At 36.0% G+C, this 21,551-nt stretch overlaps 1 protein-coding gene across 1 annotated transcript in view; it reads left to right on the top strand.

Moving 5' to 3' along the window:
• The window catches only part of CNGB3 (cyclic nucleotide gated channel subunit beta 3), a 195,573-nt gene that overhangs the window by 117,897 nt on the left and 56,125 nt on the right, over positions 1 to 21,551 (top strand). Inside the window, exons 9-12 of the mRNA XM_036741745.1 lie at positions 5,908 to 5,972; positions 6,714 to 6,836; positions 15,694 to 15,835; positions 18,656 to 18,815. Coding sequence (XP_036597640.1) covers positions 5,908 to 5,972; positions 6,714 to 6,836; positions 15,694 to 15,835; positions 18,656 to 18,815 — 490 coding nt within the window. The remainder of the gene's footprint in view (positions 1 to 5,907; positions 5,973 to 6,713; positions 6,837 to 15,693; positions 15,836 to 18,655; positions 18,816 to 21,551) is intronic.

Below are 21,551 nucleotides of genomic sequence, written 5' to 3' on the forward strand. Positions count from 1 at the left end.
CAGAGGGGTTTTTATCAAATATTTGCCTCTGAATTATAAATGAGCAAACTAAGGTTGGCAACAAGTTACTGTAAAAAGGACATAAAATCAAAAAAATCTAGAAGTATGCACCTCAAGTATGGACTTCTTTAAAGGAAATTAAATTAAATTCAACAAATATTTATTAAGGACCTACTATGTTCAAAGCACTGTGAAAAAGTGATAAAAAAAGATAAAAAAAAATTACATGGGCCCTGTACTCAAGGAGTTTACATTCTACTTTTCAGACTTCATTCTGCCAGTCCCAAATGACAAATAAATTGAATGTACAGGTTGAGATAAATAACTATACAGTTGAAGAACAAGTCACTGTGCTAAATGTTCAGTGGTTTTTGCTTCAGATGAGTTTATTACTCTCCCAAAATGTCTATTGCTTAATATGACTGTTTTCACAAATGCCTAACACATTTCTGGAAAGATACCATTTCCGTGTCAAAATATTTTAAATACTATTTGAGATCTGTCATGCTTTTGGTTGTTCTGTTGTGACGGTTTGATTGGGTTTTGTCCATGAAGAAATTTTAAAGAAGAATCAAGTTATTCATGTAAATTTCCAATCTGCTAAAAGGCAATTACTTTTTTTTTCTTCTGATATACATAAAGGGGTGTGTGTGTGTCTGTGTCTGTATAGCAGCCCTTCTAGGGCTTCCTCCTCCAGGTTTTAGTTGGGTCCCCTAGAGGTCACAACTACTCTCAGTTTCATAAGATATTCTGTGGATCTGCATTACTAAAAATGTAACTCACAAGTCCCCACTTGCATTCTTACTTTTAATAGTCAAACAGTAGACTATTAGCTTCAAGCAAAATAATCAACTAAAATGGGATAGTAAAAAAATAGCCACAAAACATCCCTTCCATAAAGCTATGGTACACTCTCCTACAAATGCAGCATGAATGGAAAGAGCAATCATAAATTTAGACTACATTAATAGTGAGACACACATGGATGAAACATATGCTACCAAGGCAATTCATGCCTTTAACACTGAATGACCTCAATGTCCTTTCTCTTTTCACAGAATCCTCATGGTGTTCCCCTTTCCCCACTGAGCACCACATCTCTGCTATGCAGGTCACTCAGCTGAGCTCCCCAAGCCTGCTGCTCTCTGCAATTCATTTCCCATCTCCCAGGGCTAATTTTCTCTTTAACTCACAATTGGTTCTCTTATTGGCTGCCAAGTGTCATCATGTTCCTTACAGCTTCTTCCATTAATTCACCCTCCCTCTCTCTTCCTCTACTCTCTATTAGATTCATTGTCTATTACTGGTCAAGTAGCTTTTCTTCAAACCATGGCCAACGGGAAAAAGTGAGGAGAAAGGAATTTCTTCCCTCACTAGGTACCCTCTAGTAGAAGCAAGGTGTCAAAGCTTAACTTTTTAAAGACCATTAAGAATGTGGCAAATCTTTTGCCAGTCAATGACAGGCTGCCCTTCTAATTCCATCAGTGAGAATTTTTTGGCACTTCATAAAGAGATAACGGACTAGATATATTTTCACACTTTCTTTAACACATTAACATCTCTCTGTTATCTGCCTCTTTAGGTGATTATATCAACTGGACTGGAAATGAAACCAATTCCCCCAATTCTATCACATAGCTACTTGAAATGAAGAAGAAATTGAACTAGATAGACTAGGATTGTTTGATTCTATGATTTTATGGAAAAGAATGGAATTTGGCATTTGTCTACAGATGTTTATAAAGTGCTTTCACATCTTCCACAGGATAGAGGCCTAACTGGTTTAGCATACTAACTAGAAGGAGGGAGAGGGAGAGGGAATTCCCAAGAGGAGAAAAAATGGGGATTCTTAAGTTTAAGCAAATAACTGCATTTGTAGAATCATATTTGAATATCAGCTATCATTTACTATGTATTTACATGTTACCAAGTAGGACAATTAGCCATCATCCCAATATACTGTTGGTTGTTTTCCAAAGAAATACTACATAATACATACAGAATAAGCACATGTTATAAGAATATATGCTCCTATATCAGACTCCTAAGTGTGATGACTAGCTAGAAAAACATTTAAAAATTAATTAGGTAAAAATAAAAGTACAATAAATGGTATAGTGGGTCAGACCAATAGTTTATCTGCCAAAAGGTATTTAAGGAAAATCTATTAATCTCAAAAGTTCAGTAATATGCTATGAGAAAGGCAACATAGTATAGTAGATTATGTTGGACCCAGAGTCAAGAAAACCTAGGTGCAAATCCTACTTCCTAAAAATTGTATGATAATAGCTAGCCATGTCAACTTCTCTCTGCCTTGGTTTTCTCATCTGTGAAGTGGAGAGATAATACTTATAGCATAGCTCACAAAGTAGTAAGAATCAAATGAGTTGATATGTGTAAAGTATTAAATAAATGTCAATTATTTAATTAGTCATTAGTTATGTTTTGAGTCCACCACCAACTTGCCTGTTGGACATTTCCAGTATGACTTCCTCCAAGTCTCTGAAATTTACTGTGTCCAAAATAGAACTTGTCTTTTCTCCAAAACCCAATTCTCATCCTAATTTTCCTGCCTCTATGGAGTGTACCACAATCTTTCCAGTCACTCAGGTACACATCCTTGGAGTAATCTTTGGCTCGTTAGCCCTTACTAGTCATATTCAATGAGTTATCAAGACTTAGTGGTTTGTCCTCATTGACAATATCTCTTCTGTCTATCCCATTATCTTCCCATTATCTCCATAAACACAACCATCACTCTAAAGTATCCAACTCCTATTTGATCTCCCTGCCTACAGTCTTTCCTCTCTCCAGTTTATCCTCTACATACCTGCCAAACTAATGTTACTAAAGTTCAGGTCTGACATTCCACTTCCCTTCTGAAGAAACTCCATCTCATTGCCTTTGTGATCAAAAACTAACATACTTAGCATTTAAAATCTCTTCACAATCCAACTCTAGCCCACTTTCCCAGGGTTACTATATATTTTTCCCTTCGCTTACTCTCACTTCTGGCCATACTGGATTTCTTGTTTTTCAGACACAGTATTGCATCTCCCACCACCATGCTTAGTTGCAAGCTGTCCTCCATTCCTGGAACAGTCTCCTTCCTTACCTCTGCTTGTAGAATCCTAAGATTCCTCCAAGACTAAGATCAATTGCCACCTGCCACACAAGGCCTTTCCCTGATCCTCCTTCAGAAATAGTATTTTGTATTTACTTTATATAATTGTATGAATATTGTTTTCCCCAATAAAACAGAAGCTTCTTGTGGCCAGGGAATATTTTGTTTGTCATTATATCCCCACTACCTAGCATAGTACTTTGCACATAGGAAGCACTTAAGAAATGCTTGTTGAATAATTAAATGCACTCTATTACTTCTTATATAAAATATTAAGAACAGCAAGTTATGGTGGCTAAAATGACGGACTTGGAGACAAGAAGTCTTGGGTTCAAATCCTATCTATGACACCTGACCATGTGACTAGACAAATTTTCTAACCTCGTTTAGCCTTAAGCAATGCTCTAAACTTATGGGTTATGAACTGTGTGATCTACACTGATGTTCCACCAATGAAATTACAGACTTTACAGATGTAAAGTAGCACTTGTCTCTGCTTAAAAAAAGGAATCCTTTCCAGCTCCAAGGGTTTCCTGCTATTCACAGAACGCCAGATGAAGTCTGAGCTTACCCACTTAAACTCCCATCAAAATTAATCATTTAGAACCTGCTTTTTCCACCTTCCTGAGGTACAAGAACTAAAACTATACAACATTCTAAGCACAGACACACATGAGTAGATTGTATTTTCCATTTGGGTTCTGTTGCCCACACCAATGATGTCCAGTCGTCTGCACAACCTTTGGCTGAGACAATATATTGGGTTATTATGCCCAAGAAAGATCTGATCGAAAATCAGCATGAGAATATATTGATAAATAAAGAGGCACAATTATTTTGGAAATGTGCACAACTTTTCCAAATGTTAACCTAAACATTTTTTCTATTATTGGTAGATTTGAGCAACTTCATCTGTCTCTATGTTGCAGTATAATTTTAGATATTTTAAAGAGCATAAGACACTACTTACCCAGCAACACCCTACTTATACAGAGATAAAACTTTTAGCAATTTCAACCACTTGGAATATAGTTATGAACCTGGAAGCAAGAGAGATAATGACTTTAAGGAAAAAGCAGTTGTCATATTTAAAAGTATGCAAACCACCAAAGCAAGCCCTAGAGGAGTGTGTGTGTGTGTGTGTGTGTGTATATATATATATATATATACATATATATATATATACACATACATACATACATATATACACATATATATACATATACATATATATGTTATACAGATGTATCATGACCAGTTTTAAAATTAGGAACAGCTAGATGGCACAGTGGATAGAGTACTGGGCCTAGAGTCAGGAAGACTCATTTTCCTGAGATCAAATCTGGCCTCAGACACTTACTAGCTGTGTAACCTGCGGCAAATCACTTAACCCTGTTTGCCTCAGTTTCCTCATCTGTAAAATGAGCTGGAGAAGGAAATGGCAAACCACTCCAGTATCTTTGCCAAGAAAACCCCTAGTGGGGTCACAAAGAGTCAGACAGGACTGAAATGACTGAACAACAAATCAATGTTGGCATTAGCTAGTGGTTGAATTTAATTGAAATAATAGGCATCTAGTGGAGCAGTAGATAGAACACTGGGGGTCAGAAAGACTTAAGCTCAAATCTGGCTTCAGACACTTACTAGCTGTGTGACTGGCCAAGTCATTTAACCTGTCTGCCTTAGTTTCCTTAACTGTAAAATAAATACGAAGATAGTATCTACCTCCCTGGATTGTTGGGAGTATCATATTAGAGAATAATTGTAAAGTGCTTAGCACAATGCCTGGAACATAAACAGCTGCTATTATAAATGCTTGTTTCTTTCTTTTTCTTCCTAAAAATAAATAGCACTTACATAGAACTTTAAATTAAATTAAATTTAAAAGCACTTTACATATGGAATCTCATTTGATTCTGACAGCAACCCTGGGAAGCAGAGGCTATCATTATCCCCATTTTGTAGATCAGGAAACTGAGGCACAGAGAGGTTAAGTGACTTGCTTGGATTCACACAGATGATAATTATCCAAGGCAGAATCTGCACTTAGATCTTACTGACCCCAAGTCCAGTCTTCTACGTGCATACCATTTAGATGTTGTACGCACGCGTACACACACACGCACACACACACACACACACACACACACACACACACACACACAAAATAAAACCCTTTAATTATACTGGTGTTGGGGACAGGAGTAACATCCATATTATATCAATACCATTTGTTTGTTTTAAAGCATAATTGTGATTTTATTGGTGTAAGGAACTCGCAGTGAGGAATTTCCCTCTATCTATACAGGTTGGAAACTATTTTGTGACTTATAGTCTTACTGAGTTACCTGGGGCACTGAAACATTCAGTGACTTGCCCAGGGTCAATGGCTAGTATATGTCAGAGGCTGGATTTGAACCTAGTGCTCCTGATTCCAAGGCAACTTTCTTTTTGTTACACTGTTTGTCTTCCTGTGCAGCCTTTTTAAAAATATTATTTAGTTGCTTTTATTCCAATGTTCATTAACCAAGTTGTAATTTGATGATACAACTAAAATAACATAGAAAAGTGTTATGTCTAAAACAGGGTCCAGAGGAAATTCCCATGGAAAATGAAACTGATTTTTTTGGGGGTAGAAGATTTATAAATTAAAATATATCAATATATCCATTTCAGAAGCACACAGATCGTAACAGCTAACCCCATTAGGAGCAGCTACGTTTAAAGTAGGTGTCTATAAGACTAACATGTTGTTTGATTTATTTCACTTGCCTTCTATGAAGTACACCACATTCTTTGAGTTTAATGACTGCCTGGAGTCTAGAATGGACAAAGCATATATCTACAGGTAAAGTATAATTCAAGTTCTTGGAAAAGGGAAGAGATTAATTGGTCCAACCAACCAGACAGACATGTGGGTGGAATTAAGTCATGACCTCCCTCTTCAGCAAAGGGAAGACATTTTCTAGAACTGAAACATAGGGGTTCATTCCAAGGCTGATCTGATGGACACATTTTTAAATGAGTTGTAAGTATAAGGATTACTTTATGATCTTAGATGATTTTAGTTCTGAAAGGAAAAAAGACCATTACCAGCTTCAATTGGGATTAGTCTAGACAGACATGCTCCTTTGCAAGTCCACTTTTTGTCTCTGTCACCACACCTTAGACCTAATCTGAAATACATTCATTTTTGCTGTTCTGACCCTCTTGCAAAGAGTCCTTCAGTCATTTTGAATTGTAGGGTGGAATCCCATGAGACTTTCTGAGATATCCAGTTAAATCAGCATGTTGTGCTTTATGAGGCTCCAAGCACAGAGGTGACCCTAGAGGCCAAGTCTTTCATGGAGCTGATTCATACCATGTGTGAATGGGGAAAACAAGATCTTTTTTTCCCACATTGTCAGACCCAGTCAAGATGCTGGAGCCAGAAAACAGGCAATGGCACCATGACTTTCAGCAGTCCTAATGAGAGTTAACAGCACTAGAGGTGAAAGCAAGAGGGTCTAGGGGGACTTTCAGGAGAAAATAATAGGCCATATTTCAGTAAAAACAGTAATCCTGGCTTGGCATATGTTACTCCTGACAGGATCATTCGTACCACTGGATACCTGCTGTTCATCCTACATGTTAATGCGTGCATTTATTACTGGGCTTCAGACTATGAAGGAATTGGTAGCACTAAATGGGTGTATGATGGTAAAGGAAACAGGTAAGTGCTAATTTGGGGAGAAACATTTATTGATTTTTCTCGGTTTCTATTTCAAGGTATGTCTTTTCTTTTTTTCTTTACAACTGTTTGGATAACTAACTTTTCAACAATCCCACTGCTGATTGTTAGTAATGAATGATGCTAATTATTTGGTGGGCAGGTGCAGTGAATAATTAGTTTGCCACTGAGGGGTTTTATGGGTTTATGAGTCAGCTATAACCACTAACTCAATTAAACATTTAGAAAGTAACAAGGGCCGTAAATTAAACTTGCCGATTAGGCATGCAAGTGTTCAAGGCATAAGAGATCATTTGAAAAGATTAAAGGAGTAGAATCAGGATACAGTATATAGCAAGATGTCACTGGCTAATTTAATAATGAAGTTTCCTTTCTGAAGGGATAAAGGCCTTGGGCTTAAAAGAGGCCCCACTAGTTTTCTGCTCCAGTGAAAATCACATATGGGCATATTGTAAAGCAATGTCCTTGTTGGAAAGTAGCAGGTATTAGTATGTTCTATCAAGGGCAACTCATAGCAGCTGTGGGAAGGATGGCAATTATAGGATAAAGGAAAGAGAGTGGAAACACTAGACAGAATTATATAGTACCAGGAGTAAATAAGAGGTGGTAGAAAAGTATTTGGGTTTTTTTCCACACCTGGTTTAAATGAATTTAAAATCATAGAGGCCCACTGACAGGAATAAAAACCAGGTAATGGTTTGTTGGAAAGACTTGTAACCAATCGTGTGGGTCCCTTCCTTTGGAAAATGAACTAATGTAAATAGAATTGCCCATTTTTTTCCTCAATCCAAATGACCAATTAGGATAGAAAATTAAGCTGCTTATAAAGTACACTAATAGAAAGCATATGTGAGTATATATATCAATGTATTCAGGCAATGAGATCAGTTTATTTGGTCATAACTTTATTCTGAGATGATTCAATTCATTTTAATTCAAATTAATTATTTCAAATCAAGCATGATGCAATGTGCTAAGTTCAGCACTGGAAATACACAGATAGAAAGGGCACAGACCATACCAAGGAGTTTACAATTTAAATCGGTGAGGAGTGGGGATAGGGAAGACAGATGCTTTGCATGATGGAGGGTTGTATCTAAATGTTGGGAGACTCAAGCAATACCATTCTATCTTAATTACTCTTTTCACATTGGAAGGCAATCTGCCAGTACAGATATCTGTACAGTGTCCAAATCTAGTCATGGACTTTCTGGCCTAAGAACCAAATAATTTTAGCATCATTTCACTAAGAATCTGAACTAGACTGTGAGAAAAGCATAAAAGAAGCAATTCTGTTTCTTTTAAACTGAATTTTATAAGAATGATCTCTTAAGTGGTTTCAGATCATCCATCCTTCATAAAAACACATGAGAAAAGATCTCCTTTATGGGTCACCTTTTACAGGTAGACTGACACAGGTAATTTTCTCCTAGGAATAAGATCTGGTCAGAAATTAGAGTTATCAATGCAGAGTTGGGGGAAGGTAGTGGGATCAGAGTGCAAAACTTAATATTCCTTCTAAAGTAATGGAGGCTCTGAAAGCAAAAATGAAGGACTTAGAGCACAAAAATGCAGAAATGGAGAAGAATTTGGCAGAAGAGAAGCAAAAGATGGTTTTAGAAAAATGAATTCTATAAAACACAATGTGGTTGTCCTTGAAGATAAGGATATGCAGAGATAACTCATGAAGGTAGGACAGAGTCCAGGTAAGAACTTTAAAAGTGAAACGGAGGGTTATTTGATGCCAGAGGCAAAAGGGAGCCACTAGTAATTGTTGAATATAGAACTGGCATGAAGTGATCAGCTATCTTTATTAGACATTAATCACAAAAGACAAAATAAATAATTTCAATTGCACGCAACTAAAAAGATTTTGTATTAAAAATGAATATAGCCAAAATAAGAATGGAAAATTTCAACTAAGAAAAAATTTTTGCATCAAATATCTCAGATAACGATCTTATAGCTAAGATATATAAGTAACACAACTGTATAAGACCAAGAGCCATACCCCAACAAGTGGTCAAGGAATAATGAACAATCAATTCTAAAAGGAGGAAGAGGAGAACAAAAATTTGGCCATATCCAGAGTAGATCTTTTTTTTCATTTTATTTTATTTATTTTATTCTGAACTTAAGAAATAAAACAAGCATTAACATAACATAGTAAAGAAGAAACTATTGACAACTATATAACCTACTCCAATCCACTAATATAGTACAAGAAATGCAAACCAAAACACCTTTGGAACTTTATCTCACACACAAAAAAATTTTAAAGATAACAGAAATTAGAAGTAATGTTTCATTGGTTGTTTGAAGAAAAGTTCACTAATATGCTGAGGAGGGAGCTATAAATTGGTTGAGCTATTTTAAAAAGAAATTTGGAATTATACCCCCAAAAATTGCTAAAGTGTTCATATTCTTTGACCTAAATATTTACTAGATATTTGCTTGATGTTTACCCCACAGAAGTCAAAGTTAGAAAGAAAGGTTTCATATATGTCAAAATATTCATTGCAGCATTCATCATGGTAGCAAAGAACTAGAAACAAAGAAGATGCCTACCAATAAAGAAAACATAAGCAAATTGTGGCATGTAAATGTAATAGAATATTACTGTACCTTAAGAAACAAAAAATATGAAGAAATCAGAGAAACATAGGAAATTTTACGTAAGTGAATGCAAATTGGGGTAAGCCAAACCAGGAAAATAATATTCACAATGACTACAACAATATAAATAAAAAGACCAAAAATAAAAAATAGAACTTAATTTTCTGAAGTTAAGGAGATGAATAGAATTTTAGAAAAGTTAGATATGGTAGACCTCTGGAGAAAACTGAATGGGAATAGAAAGGGGTATACTTTTTTCTCAATTGTATGTGGCATCTTCACAAAAATTGACCACGTATTAGGGCATAAAAACCTCACAACCAAATTTGAAAAAGCAGAAATATTAAATGCATGCTTTTTGGACCATAATGCAATAAAAATTACATTTAAAAAGGGCCACAAAAGTATTGATTAAAAGCTAATGGGAAGCTAAATAATCTAATCCTAAAGAATGAGTAGGTCAAAGGACAAATGATAGAAACAATCAATAACTTCACTAAAGAGAATGACAACAGAAACAACATTCCAAAATTTGTGAGAGACAGTCAAAACAGTACTTACAGTAAAATTTATATCTCTAAATGTGTACACCAATAAAAGAAAGAGCAGATCAATGAATTGGGCATACAACTAAAAGAAATAGAAAAGGAACAAATTTTAAATCCACAACTAAACACCAAAATGTAAATCCTGAAAATCAAAGGAGAGATTAATAAAATTGAAAATAAAAAAAAAACTATTAAAATAATAAATAAAACTAGGAATTGGTGTTGGGGAAAAAAAATAAAATTAGAAAACCATTGGCTAATTTGACTTTTTAAAAGAAAAAAGAAAGCCAAAAATGAAAAGAGTGAATGCATCCCCAATTAGGTTAAATTTAAAACAATTATTAGTAGTTATTTTGTCTAATTATATACCAATAAAACTAACAATCTAAGAAAATGGATGAATATTTACAAAAATATAAACTGCCTAGGTCAAAAGAAGAGGAAATAGAATATTTAAATAACCTGTCTTAGGAAAAGAAATTGAACAAGCCATCAATGAGATCCCTAAGAAAAAAGTTCCCATGACCAAACAGATTTAAAAGTGAATACTATGAAATGTTTAAGGAACAATTAATACCAACACTATTTAAACTATTTGAAAAAATAGGGAAAGAAGTACTCCTAATTCCTTTTTATGACACAAGGTTTTGATATCTAAACCAAGACAAGCAAAAACAGAGAAAGAAAACTATAGAACAATTTCCTTAATAAATATTGATCCAAAAAAATTTAAATAAAATATTAGCAATGAGATTATAGCAATATATCACAAAGATCACACACTATAACTAGATGGGATTTACACCAGGAATGCAGAGCTGATTTAATATTAGGGAAACTGTCAACATAATTGACTGTATCAATAACAAAAACAACAAAAATCATATGATTACCTCAATAGATGCAGAAAAAACTTTTGATAAAGTACAACACGCACTTCTATGTTAAAACCAAAAATACTAGAAGACATAGAGATAAATGGAGCCTTTTTTTGATGATAAGTACTAGCTAACCAAAACCAAGAATAAGTATTATCTGTCATGGGGATAAACTTGAAGCCTTTCCAATAAGATCAGGAGTGAAATAAGGATGTCCATTATCACAACTACTATTCAATGTTGTACTTGAATCGCTACCTAGAGAGATAAAATAAGAAGGGGCAGCTAGGTGGTACAATGAGTAGAGCACCGGTCCTGGAATCAGGAAGACCTGAGTTCAAATCTGGCCTCAGACACTTGACACGCTTACTAGCTGTATGACCTTGGGCAAGTCACTTAACCCCAATTGCCCTGCCTTCCCCACTCCAAAAAACAAAACAAAAGAAATTGAAGGAATAAAAATAGGCAATGTGGAAACAAAACTATCTCTCTTTGCAGATGATATGATGGTATGCTTAGAGAACCCTATACAATCAACTAAAAAACTAGTTGAAACAGCTAATAACTTCAGCAAAGTTGCAGGATATAAAATAATCCCAAATAAATAATCAGCATTTTTTTTACTACCCACAAAACCCAGCAACAAAAGATAGAGAAATTCCATTTAAAATAACTGCAGACAATATAATATATTTGGAGTCTACCTGCCAAGACATACCCAGAGATTATATGAACTCAATAACAAAGCACTTTTCACACAAATAAAGAAAGATCTCAACAACTGGAGAAATATTAATTGTTCACCGGCAAGCCAAGCCAATATAATGAAAATGACAATTCTTCCCAGATTAGTTTACTTATTCAATGCCATACCAATCAACCTAATGAAGAATTCTTTTATAGAGCTAGAAAAAATAACAAAATTCATCTGAAAGAACAAAAGGTCGAGAATAACAAGGAAATCAATGAAAAACTGTTAATGTAGTAATATAGTAATCGTCAAAACAATTGGTACTGGCTAAGAAATAGAGTTGTGGATCAATAGAATAAATTAATCACAAGACAAAAAAGTAAATGACCATAGTAATTTAGTGTCTGATAAACCCCAAAATCCACACTTTGGGGTAAGAACTCAACATCTGACAAAAATGCTACAAAAACTGAAAAGCAGCCTGGCAGAAACTAGGCATAGACCAATATGCCATGCCATATACCAAAATAATGTCAAAATGGATAAATGATTTAGATATAGTGGGTGACATTAAAAGTATATTAGTGCTAGGATAGCCAGGTGGCACACTGGCCCTGGAGTCAGGAGGACCTGAGTTCAAATCCAGCCTCAGACACTTGACGCACTTGCTAGTTGTGTGACCTTGGGCAAGTCACTTAACCCCAATTGCCCTGCCTACCCCCCTGCAAAGAAAATTTAAAAACCAAAAGTATATTGTTGAAGCATGGGAAAATGTACCTATCAGATATATGGACAAGGGAAAGCATTTTTGACCAAACAAGAGATAGGGAGGATCATGGGAAGTAAAATAGATAATTTTGATTACATGAAATCAAAAAGCTTTTGCCCAAACAAAACTAATGCAACCAAAATTAGAAGGAAAATGGGAAACTGGGGGAGGGGTATTTTATAGCAGATTTCTCTGATAAAGGCCTCATCTCTCTCTCTCTCTCTCTCTCTCTCTCTCTCTCTCTCTCTCTCTCTCACACACACACACACACACACACACGCACACACACACACACACACATATAGGGAGCTGAGCCAATTTTATAAAAATAAGAGTCATTCCCCAGTTGATAAATGGTCAAAGGATATTAACAGGCAGTTTTCAGAAGAAGAAATCAAAGCTATCAATAGTCACATGAAAAATGCTCTAAATCACTACTGATTAGAGAAACATAAGTTAAAACAATTCTGAGATACCACCTCACACCTATCAGATTGGCTAACATAACAGAAAAAGAAAATGACAAATGCCGGAGGTGATGTGGAAAAATTGGGACACTAAATGCCCTGTTTGTGGAGTTGTGAACTGATTCAACCATTCTAGAGAATAGTTTGGAACTATGCCCCCCAAAACTATAAAATTGTACATACCCCTTGACCCAGAAATACCATTGTTAGGTCTTTATCTCAAAGATATCAAAAAAGGGAAAAGAACCTCTTTGTACAAAAATATTTATAGCAGCTTTTTTTATGGTGGCAAAGAATTAAAAATAGAGGGTACACCCATCATTTGGGGAATGGCTGAACAAGTAATGGCATATGATTGTGATGGATATTATTGTGCTATAAGATATATTGGATTCCATGCTGTCTTGGGAGGGAGGGGGGAAGGGAGGGAAGAAAATCTGGAACTCAAAATTATGTAGAACCAAGTGTTGTAAACTAAAAATAAAAAAAATTAATAAAAAAAAGAAATGATGAGTGGGATGATTTTGGAAAAACCTGGAAAGATTTATACAAATTGATACAGAGTGAAGTGAGCAGGACCAGGAAAACATTGTACACAGTAACAGTATTATTGTAAGGATGATTATTGGTGAAAGATTAACTACTCTGATCAAAACAATGATCTAAACAGGGGTGGGGAACCCGCAGCTTCCAGGCCACATGTGGCCCTCTAGGTCTTCGAGTGTGGCTCTTTGAATCCAAACTTCACAGCACCTGCATGAGGCCACAGGTTTCCCACCCCTAAAAGACAAAGGATACGCAGTGAAAAATGCTCCACCTCCAGAAAAAGAACTAATGAACTCTAAAAACTCCTTGTGGGCAGGAACTGTTTTGATTTTGTCTTGAATCCTAGGCAACAGTGATTGGCACGTAGCAGTCTCTTATTTTTGTTTGATTCCTTATGTGGTATCCTCAGTTACTGACACATAGCCAGCACTTCTTAAATGTTTGTTGATTGATTGATAGATTGACTGAATGTCCAGTTTCTAATGATCTCCAAATTTTTATCTCCACCCAGCTCCCCCCGCAGTAATAATGAATAGTGTTTTCATTCAGATTGAAACATACTTTTTAAAAGTTTCCTTATTTGGGTTTTTTTTGTCTGTGTTTTCTTTTACAATATGACTAATATGGAAATGTGTTTTGCATAACTTCACAGTATAATCAATATCGAATCACTTGCCTTTGGGTGGGGGGTGGGACCAGAGGGAGGGAGAGAATTTGGAACTCAAAAAAATTTTAAATGATTGTTTAAAAAATAAATTTTATATATAATTAGGGAATATTTAACAAAATACATAAAAATCTATTTTAAAAAGAAATAAAAGCTTCCAGGTAAAAAGATTCTTCCACGGTTTCTAATATGGAATATAATCAAGAAGAAGCATGTTCAGTAATTTTTTAAAAATTAAGTACTTACTATGTTCAAACAACCATGAAATCTTTTTATTCAAAGATGAGAGTTATTCTTTATATAAAGATGTACCTTTATATAAAAGATACAAAAGCTGTCTTTCTAAAAAAAATTAATGATATGCTCCAAGTGATTTTTCTAAAGTCAGGTCTGACCACATAATTCCACCTAGGCAATAAACTCCAGTGGCCTCCATATTACCTGTAGGATCAAACAATCTCTTCTGCTATGTATTTAAAGCTCTTCCTAACCTGGTCTTATCCAACCTTCCCAGCCTTTATTCCCCTCCAACATTGCAATCCAGCCATATCAGTACACTAGCTGATCCCCATCTACCACAGTCTATGTGTTGTCTATAGGCCTTTGCAATGGCTATCCTACATTTTTGGAATATTCTCTCTCCTCATCTCAACCTCTTAGAATTCCTTATTTCCTACAAGATTCAACTTGAGTTCCACCTTCTATATGAGGTCTGGTCTCCCCAGTGGTTAGTGCCTTCTCCTCCATCTACCTTGTACCTGCTTTCTATGTAGTTTGTGTGTACCTATATGTGTCCCTTATTAAAGTAAAAGCTCCTTGAGGACAGGAACTGTTTTGGTTTTGTCTTTGCATCCTAGGTAGCTAATAGTGCTTGGCAAATAGCAGTCTCTTATTTTTGTCTCCCATTTGAACATAAACTCCTGGTGATTGTCCCATTCTTCAGATGGTATTCGCAGTTCCCAGCACATAGCCAGCACTTCTTAAACCATTGTTGACTGACTGATAGATTAACTGAATGTCCAGTTTCTAATGATCTCCAAATTTTAATCTGCACATAGCCCACACCTCTGACAGCAATAACAAATAGCTGTTTTAACAGAGGTTCCTCCCAGGTTGTGCCCAGGGTGAGTGAACCCTAGGCAAAAAAAGCAAAACTTTTGCTCTGGCTCTGTACAAACAAATTCCAAAATGAATCATTTTTCTCTAATGTAAAGGAAATGCTGAGCATTATACCAAACTACAATTTGTTAATAGAGGTTGTTTCTTCTGGAACCAAAAGTTTTAACCATCTCAAGACACTGTAGATCCTACAGTATTTTTCTCTGACAAGAGGTGGAGAGTTTTTGTCATTGACCAAATTATCATTTTTTATTAATATTTTCCCTCCTTCCATTCATCTGACGTGCTAAGCACAAATGGCATTCCTCCTTGTTTTCTGTAGCAAGATAACACATAGTAGCTTTGATATGTACATGTATGGACCATTACCTGGACAAAATGACATATTTGAAATATATGTATATATTCCTATATTGAAGATAATAGATGTTTATAGATAAGTTGGGAGAAGAGCTTATAAGTAATCATCATGGTCCTTCAACATTAGTTGAACCAATGTCAGATTAAAAACCTAAATCAAAATTCTTTCTATTCACAGGTATCTGAGATGTTACTACTGGGCAGTTCGAACTTTATTTACCATTGGTGGTCTTCCAGAACCACAAAACACATTTGAGATTATTTTCCAGCTCTTGAATTTTTTCTTTGGGGTTTTTGTGTTCTCTAGTCTAATTGGACAGGTAAACTGAAAAAATTAATTGCATTATGTCGCGTTCATCTTTAATATTAATTTATATTCGTATTGATGTTTGCTTTTAAATCATCTTTATTTCTAAATATATCTCTAACTTTCTCCCCTATCTAGAAGCATCCCTTATAACAAAAAAGAAAAAGAAAAAAATAAGAATAAAATAGTTCTTCAAAACCAGCCAACGATAAATTGAGTCTAACAGTATATACAGTGTTCCACATCCATAGTCCTCCACCTTTCCAATGAAGGGAGGGTTGTGTATTTTCTTATCTCTTCTACAGGACAAAGTCTGATAATTATAAAGTCGTGCTCAGTTTAATTTTTCCTTTGCACTGATATTAGTTTAATAATTGTGTGTGTTAGCAGATAAGTACAGTGTAAGAATGCTGGGCATGGCAGCAAGAAGATTTGAGTTCAAACCCTTTCTCAGATATTTACTAGCTGTGTGACCCTGATCAATTCACTTAAACTCTCTCAGTCTCAGTGTCTTAAAAATCAAATGGAGATAAACATAGTATCTATAGTTCAGGGTTGTTATGAAGATAATCTAAGATAACACATGTATAGGGCTTAGTAAACCTTAAAGCACTATGTAGTCTATTATCTATTTATTTTGCTTTTCACTTTGTATGAGTTCATATAAATCTTCCCATGTTTTTTTCTGAATTCTTCCTAGTCATCATTTTTATAGCATAGCAATATGCTGTTATCATGGATCATAATTAGTTCAGCCATTCCCCGATCAATGAGCATCTACTTTGTTTATAATTCTTTGTTTCTAGTTCTTTGCCAATATAAAAAATGTTGTTACAAATATTTCAGTTGTATATAGGACCTTTCTTCTGCCTCTGATCTCCTTGAGATGTATGTCCAATGATGAAATCACTGGATCAAAGGGTGTGCTCTTAAGTCATTTTCTTATCATAATTCCAAATTGTTTTCCAGAATGGTTGGGCCAATTCACCAACAGTACATTAGTATGCCAATCTTTCCATAATCCCTTCAATTAGCCTATTCTCATCTTTTGTCAATATTTGTCAATTTTCTAGATGTGGGTTATTTTTACTTAATTTCTCTTAGTAGTCGTTTGGAACAATCTTATGCTTGCAATTCTTCTTAGAAGATTCATGTGTTCATTATCCTTTGACTACTTATCCATTGCATAGCAACTCTGCGTCTGCATTGGTGTTAGTGCCCTATAGATCTGGCATATTAGAACCTTGTCCAAGATTTCGGTGCAGAGTTTCACCCAATTAACAACTTTCCTTCTTATCCTAGTTGTACTAATTTTGTTCGTGTAAAAACTTTTCAATTTCATGTATTTTTCTTTTGTATTCATCGCTATCTCTTATTGGTTAAGAATTTTTCCCCCAGCCATAGCTATGAAGGGTACTTGAGCTCATTCTCTTCTATCTGTTTAACGGTATGACCTTTAATGTTCAGGTTGTATTCCATTTTGAGCTTATGGTAGAATATTGGTGAATCCTATTTTAAGTAGACAACATTCTGAGACTACTTGAAGAATATTAGTGTTTTTATTAAAGCACTTTACATACACTATCTCATTTAATCCTTACAACAAACCTATGATGTAGGTACCTTATTGTTCCCATTATATAGATGATGAGACAGGCCTAGAGAAATTTAATGACTTGCACATGATCACATGGTACATAAATGTGACAGTTGCTATTTGGACCTGGGCCACTCCTGACTCCAAAACCAGTATTAATTTCTACTCTACATCTAGGTCCTGATTAGGTCAAATCATGAATCCTGTGAAGTGGTAACATTATTTGCACTGCATATTTCCATTGGACTGGAACTATTACCATATTTTACATAATCATAACTTTGAATATTACAAATTTGAATATATGTGACCACTTCACAGGATTTATGATTGTCACCAACAGGGACCTGACTATAGCACACTATGTCTGAATAACTAATAATACATATTAATTGACTTTAATCCACTCATGTATCTTTTATAGCACATGTCCTGGGCTAGACAGGGGAAAAAAGATGCCATATAGTTTCACCTCTTCTGGATGAAGAGGTCATTGACTCCCACCACTCACTCCCATTTTAAACACACAAAGCAAATTTCAACCATTTCTTACCTGGTTTAGGAGAGAAGTGGGAGATGAATACAGAGAATTAAATTATACATCTGTTTCTGGACTAAGACCTTAAAGATCAGGCTTAATTTAGAGTGAATTTTTACATCTCAGTTATCAGCATCCATGAATTGAAATGTAATCATTCCTTCATTACTACCATAGCTGCCGAGGACAGTTGAATAATTTCTGCATATTTTAAATTTGGGTGTATGCTACGCTCTAAGCATAGACTTATTTAACATTGTATAAATAGCACAAAGTGAAATTAGGAGTTGTCAATTATCCAATGAATCAGGATTATTTAGACAGTCAACCTGCATAATCCATGTACATAATTCCGCTTTGACTCCTGACATCTGGATTGACTAGCTATTCTGCCAAAAAGTTACTAAGCTTCTACTTCATTCTGCCACCAAATGAAATCATGTTTGTAAAGCCCTTAGCTCAATTCCTAGTACATAGTAAGTGCTTGTAAGTGCTTGATCCCTCGCTCTTCCCCAGCACCCATGAGATCTTTGTCTATAAGATTTTCAAACATGAATGGTCCATACATCAGTAAGGAATAAGAATGTTATCAAATCAAAAGACTAATTTCATACAACTTTACTTTTTTAAGTTTATCTTCTGACACATTTATAGAAAGAAATGAAAAACATCAGAAATGATGAAATTTATGTTTTCAGATGAGATATATCATTGGAGCAGCTACTGCAAATCAGAACCACTTCCATGCATGCATGGATAATGCCATCTCTTATATGAATATGTATTCAATACCCAAAATAGTGCAAAACCGTGTTCGGACTTGGTTTGAATACACTTGGACCTCTCAAAGAATATTGGGTAGGTATGCTTAACTATTCAGTCTATCCCTGAAAAGTAGTGATACAAACATTAGACTTGAAATACAAAGACTTGAGGATGAGTTTGAGCTCTGCCTCCGATTATCTGTTTGTCTTTGGACAAATCACTTAAAATCCATTTTAACATAAGTTGCCTCACCTGTAAAATGGTGGCGGGGGGAGAAGGGTGGAATAATAGCTTCACTATCTACCTCATAGGGTGAGATGAGTACTCTATAAACCCTAACATGTCAGGTAAGTGTGAATTTCTACATTATAATTATTAGAGAAAAGTACCTAAGAGTATCTTGGTCAATGAAAGAAGAAGGAAAGTTCCTTGAGGCCAGGGATGATTTTATCTTTTATCTTCATATTCCCATTACCCATTTGGGGTATATAGGTGTTCGGGAAAAGTAGTACCTCTGGCGTGAGGACTGCTTATCCACCCTTGGTGTCTACCTGTCACCCAACTCTCACCTGTGGCTCCAAGAAGCTGTAATATGCAGAGTGGCCATTTCTTAGTAGAACATTTCATGGGCTAAACTAGGTTGAGGCTAACTGACAGGCCTCAAACCTGTTGGTGAGTTAGGGGGAGTGTCTACCCCAAGTATGTGAAGATTTCCACTCGTGGAATAGGCAGATGAGAACATTTGTTCCAATGGCCATGAAGGCAGCTGTTCCATGAAGCAGGAGCAGTGAAGCACTTAGAGCCTGGTTAGACATCAAAGATGCCAAGGTCATCCACTGCATCCAAGAGCCTTACCAGTCAGCTTGACTTTTGACTTGGCACTTGGACTCTGATGACTATGGAAGGGAGAATGAGGCTGATACCTTCACACAATACTGCTTCATTTAATCTACGTGCAAGTCAAAAGACCCAAAAGACCCATACCATTTTACCATTTCTACCTATTTTAAAGCCCTGAAGTAACAGGCAAATGATAAAGCAGCAGGTACAGGTATACTAGAAGCTATGGTCACAACCCTGCACACAGGCAGCCCACAGCACAGGATTGTCTTCTCACTGGACTGAAGCAGCAGGTATGGCAGCTCCTGTATGTCTGTGAAACTTTTTTAAGGACCTCATTTCTTACCTCCTAACATGATGAAGGGGCTAAAAAAGTGCCCTTTAAAACTTTCCTGCTTCACCCAAACCAGGACTGCTTACCACAACAGGCAGGGATCTTACACTATGGTCAAAACACAAAAAAAAATGTACAAAAATTTTGCAAATATGACTCTACTCACCATCAGTACATGGAATGTGCACACACCTATGGACAGCATGAATTCCAGTAGATCTGAAAGACAAACAGCTCTTGGTGTGAAAGAACTCAATAGATATTACTTCCAAATAGTAGCCCTGAGTGAAACAAGGCTGGCAAACGAAGTCCAGCTTACCAAAGTCAGACCTGGATACGTGTTTTTCTGGAGTGACCACAGTGATGGGGAGCAGTGTGAAGGTGGTGTAGATTTCACAATCAGAACTAATCTGGTCAACAAGCTTGTATGCCGTCTAAAAGGAATGAATGATAGGTTCATGACAATATGATTGCCAGTTTCAGGAAAATGCCATGCCACCATCAGCAGTGCATATTCTCCCACTATCATGAACCCTGATGAGATCAAAGAAAATTTTTATGAAGACCTGGAGACCCTCACCATCAATGTGCCAAAAGAAAATAAGCTTATAATTCTGGGTGACTTTAATGCAAGAATAGACACAGACTACCAGACATGGCAGGGAGCACTTGGAAGGAATGGAGTCAGAAGATCAATAGCAATGGTCACTTACTACTGAAAACTTGTGCATCTCATAACCTAATCATTTACACTGTCTTCCATTTGTGTAAACACAATAAAACTTCATGGATGTACCCTCACAGCTAACATTGGCATTTAATAGATGTTGTAAGGAGAAGAGATAGACAGGATGTGAGATTGACAAAGGTGATGTATGGTACAGAGGTTTTAAATGTTATTAGGCTCCTCTCATGCATCGAAGCACCTGGTGCTGATTCTATTCCAGCTGAGATTTACAAGGCAGGGGGTCCAGTGCTCATACAAAAGTTGACTGAAATCCTCTGGGTCATATGACAAGAGGAGGTTATCCCCCAGGAGTTCAAGGATACCTCCATTGTCCATCTCTATAAAAGACAGGGAAATAGTTTTGTTTTGACAATCACACTGGGGTCTCTCTCTTGGTTATTGCTGGCAAGATTTTTGCCAGAATCCTCCTTAATAGTCTGATCCTTCACCTGGAAGATGGTCATCTACCCAAGAGCCTTTGAAAAGGGCCAAAGAGAGAAATTTCAGGAGAAATTTCAGTAGCAGAACAGACATCAGTACACAATGGTCATTCATCTAAGGCCTTTGATGCTGTCAATCATGAGAGTCTGTGGAAGATCATGGAAAAATTTGGTTGCCCAAAGTTCATCAGTGCTGTACATCAGTTTCTCGACAGAATGCTTGCACTGGCTATAGATTATGGACAATGTTCTCACACTTTCCCAGTCACCAGTGAAGTGAAGCAGGGCTGTGTGCTTGCTCCCACGCTCTTTTAGCATGATGTTTTCGGGCATGTTGTCAGATGCCTTCGACAAGGACAAAAACTGCATCAAGGTCAGCTACCACAGCAAATTATTCAACTTGAAAAGGCCAAGAGTTGGTGTGTGACTTTTTGTTCACGGATGATTATTCACTCAATGCAGCCTCTCTGACTGAGATGCAATACAGT

This window comes from Trichosurus vulpecula, chromosome 1, assembly GCF_011100635.1.
Source record: "Trichosurus vulpecula isolate mTriVul1 chromosome 1, mTriVul1.pri, whole genome shotgun sequence".
Lineage (NCBI taxonomy): Eukaryota > Metazoa > Chordata > Mammalia > Diprotodontia > Phalangeridae > Trichosurus > Trichosurus vulpecula.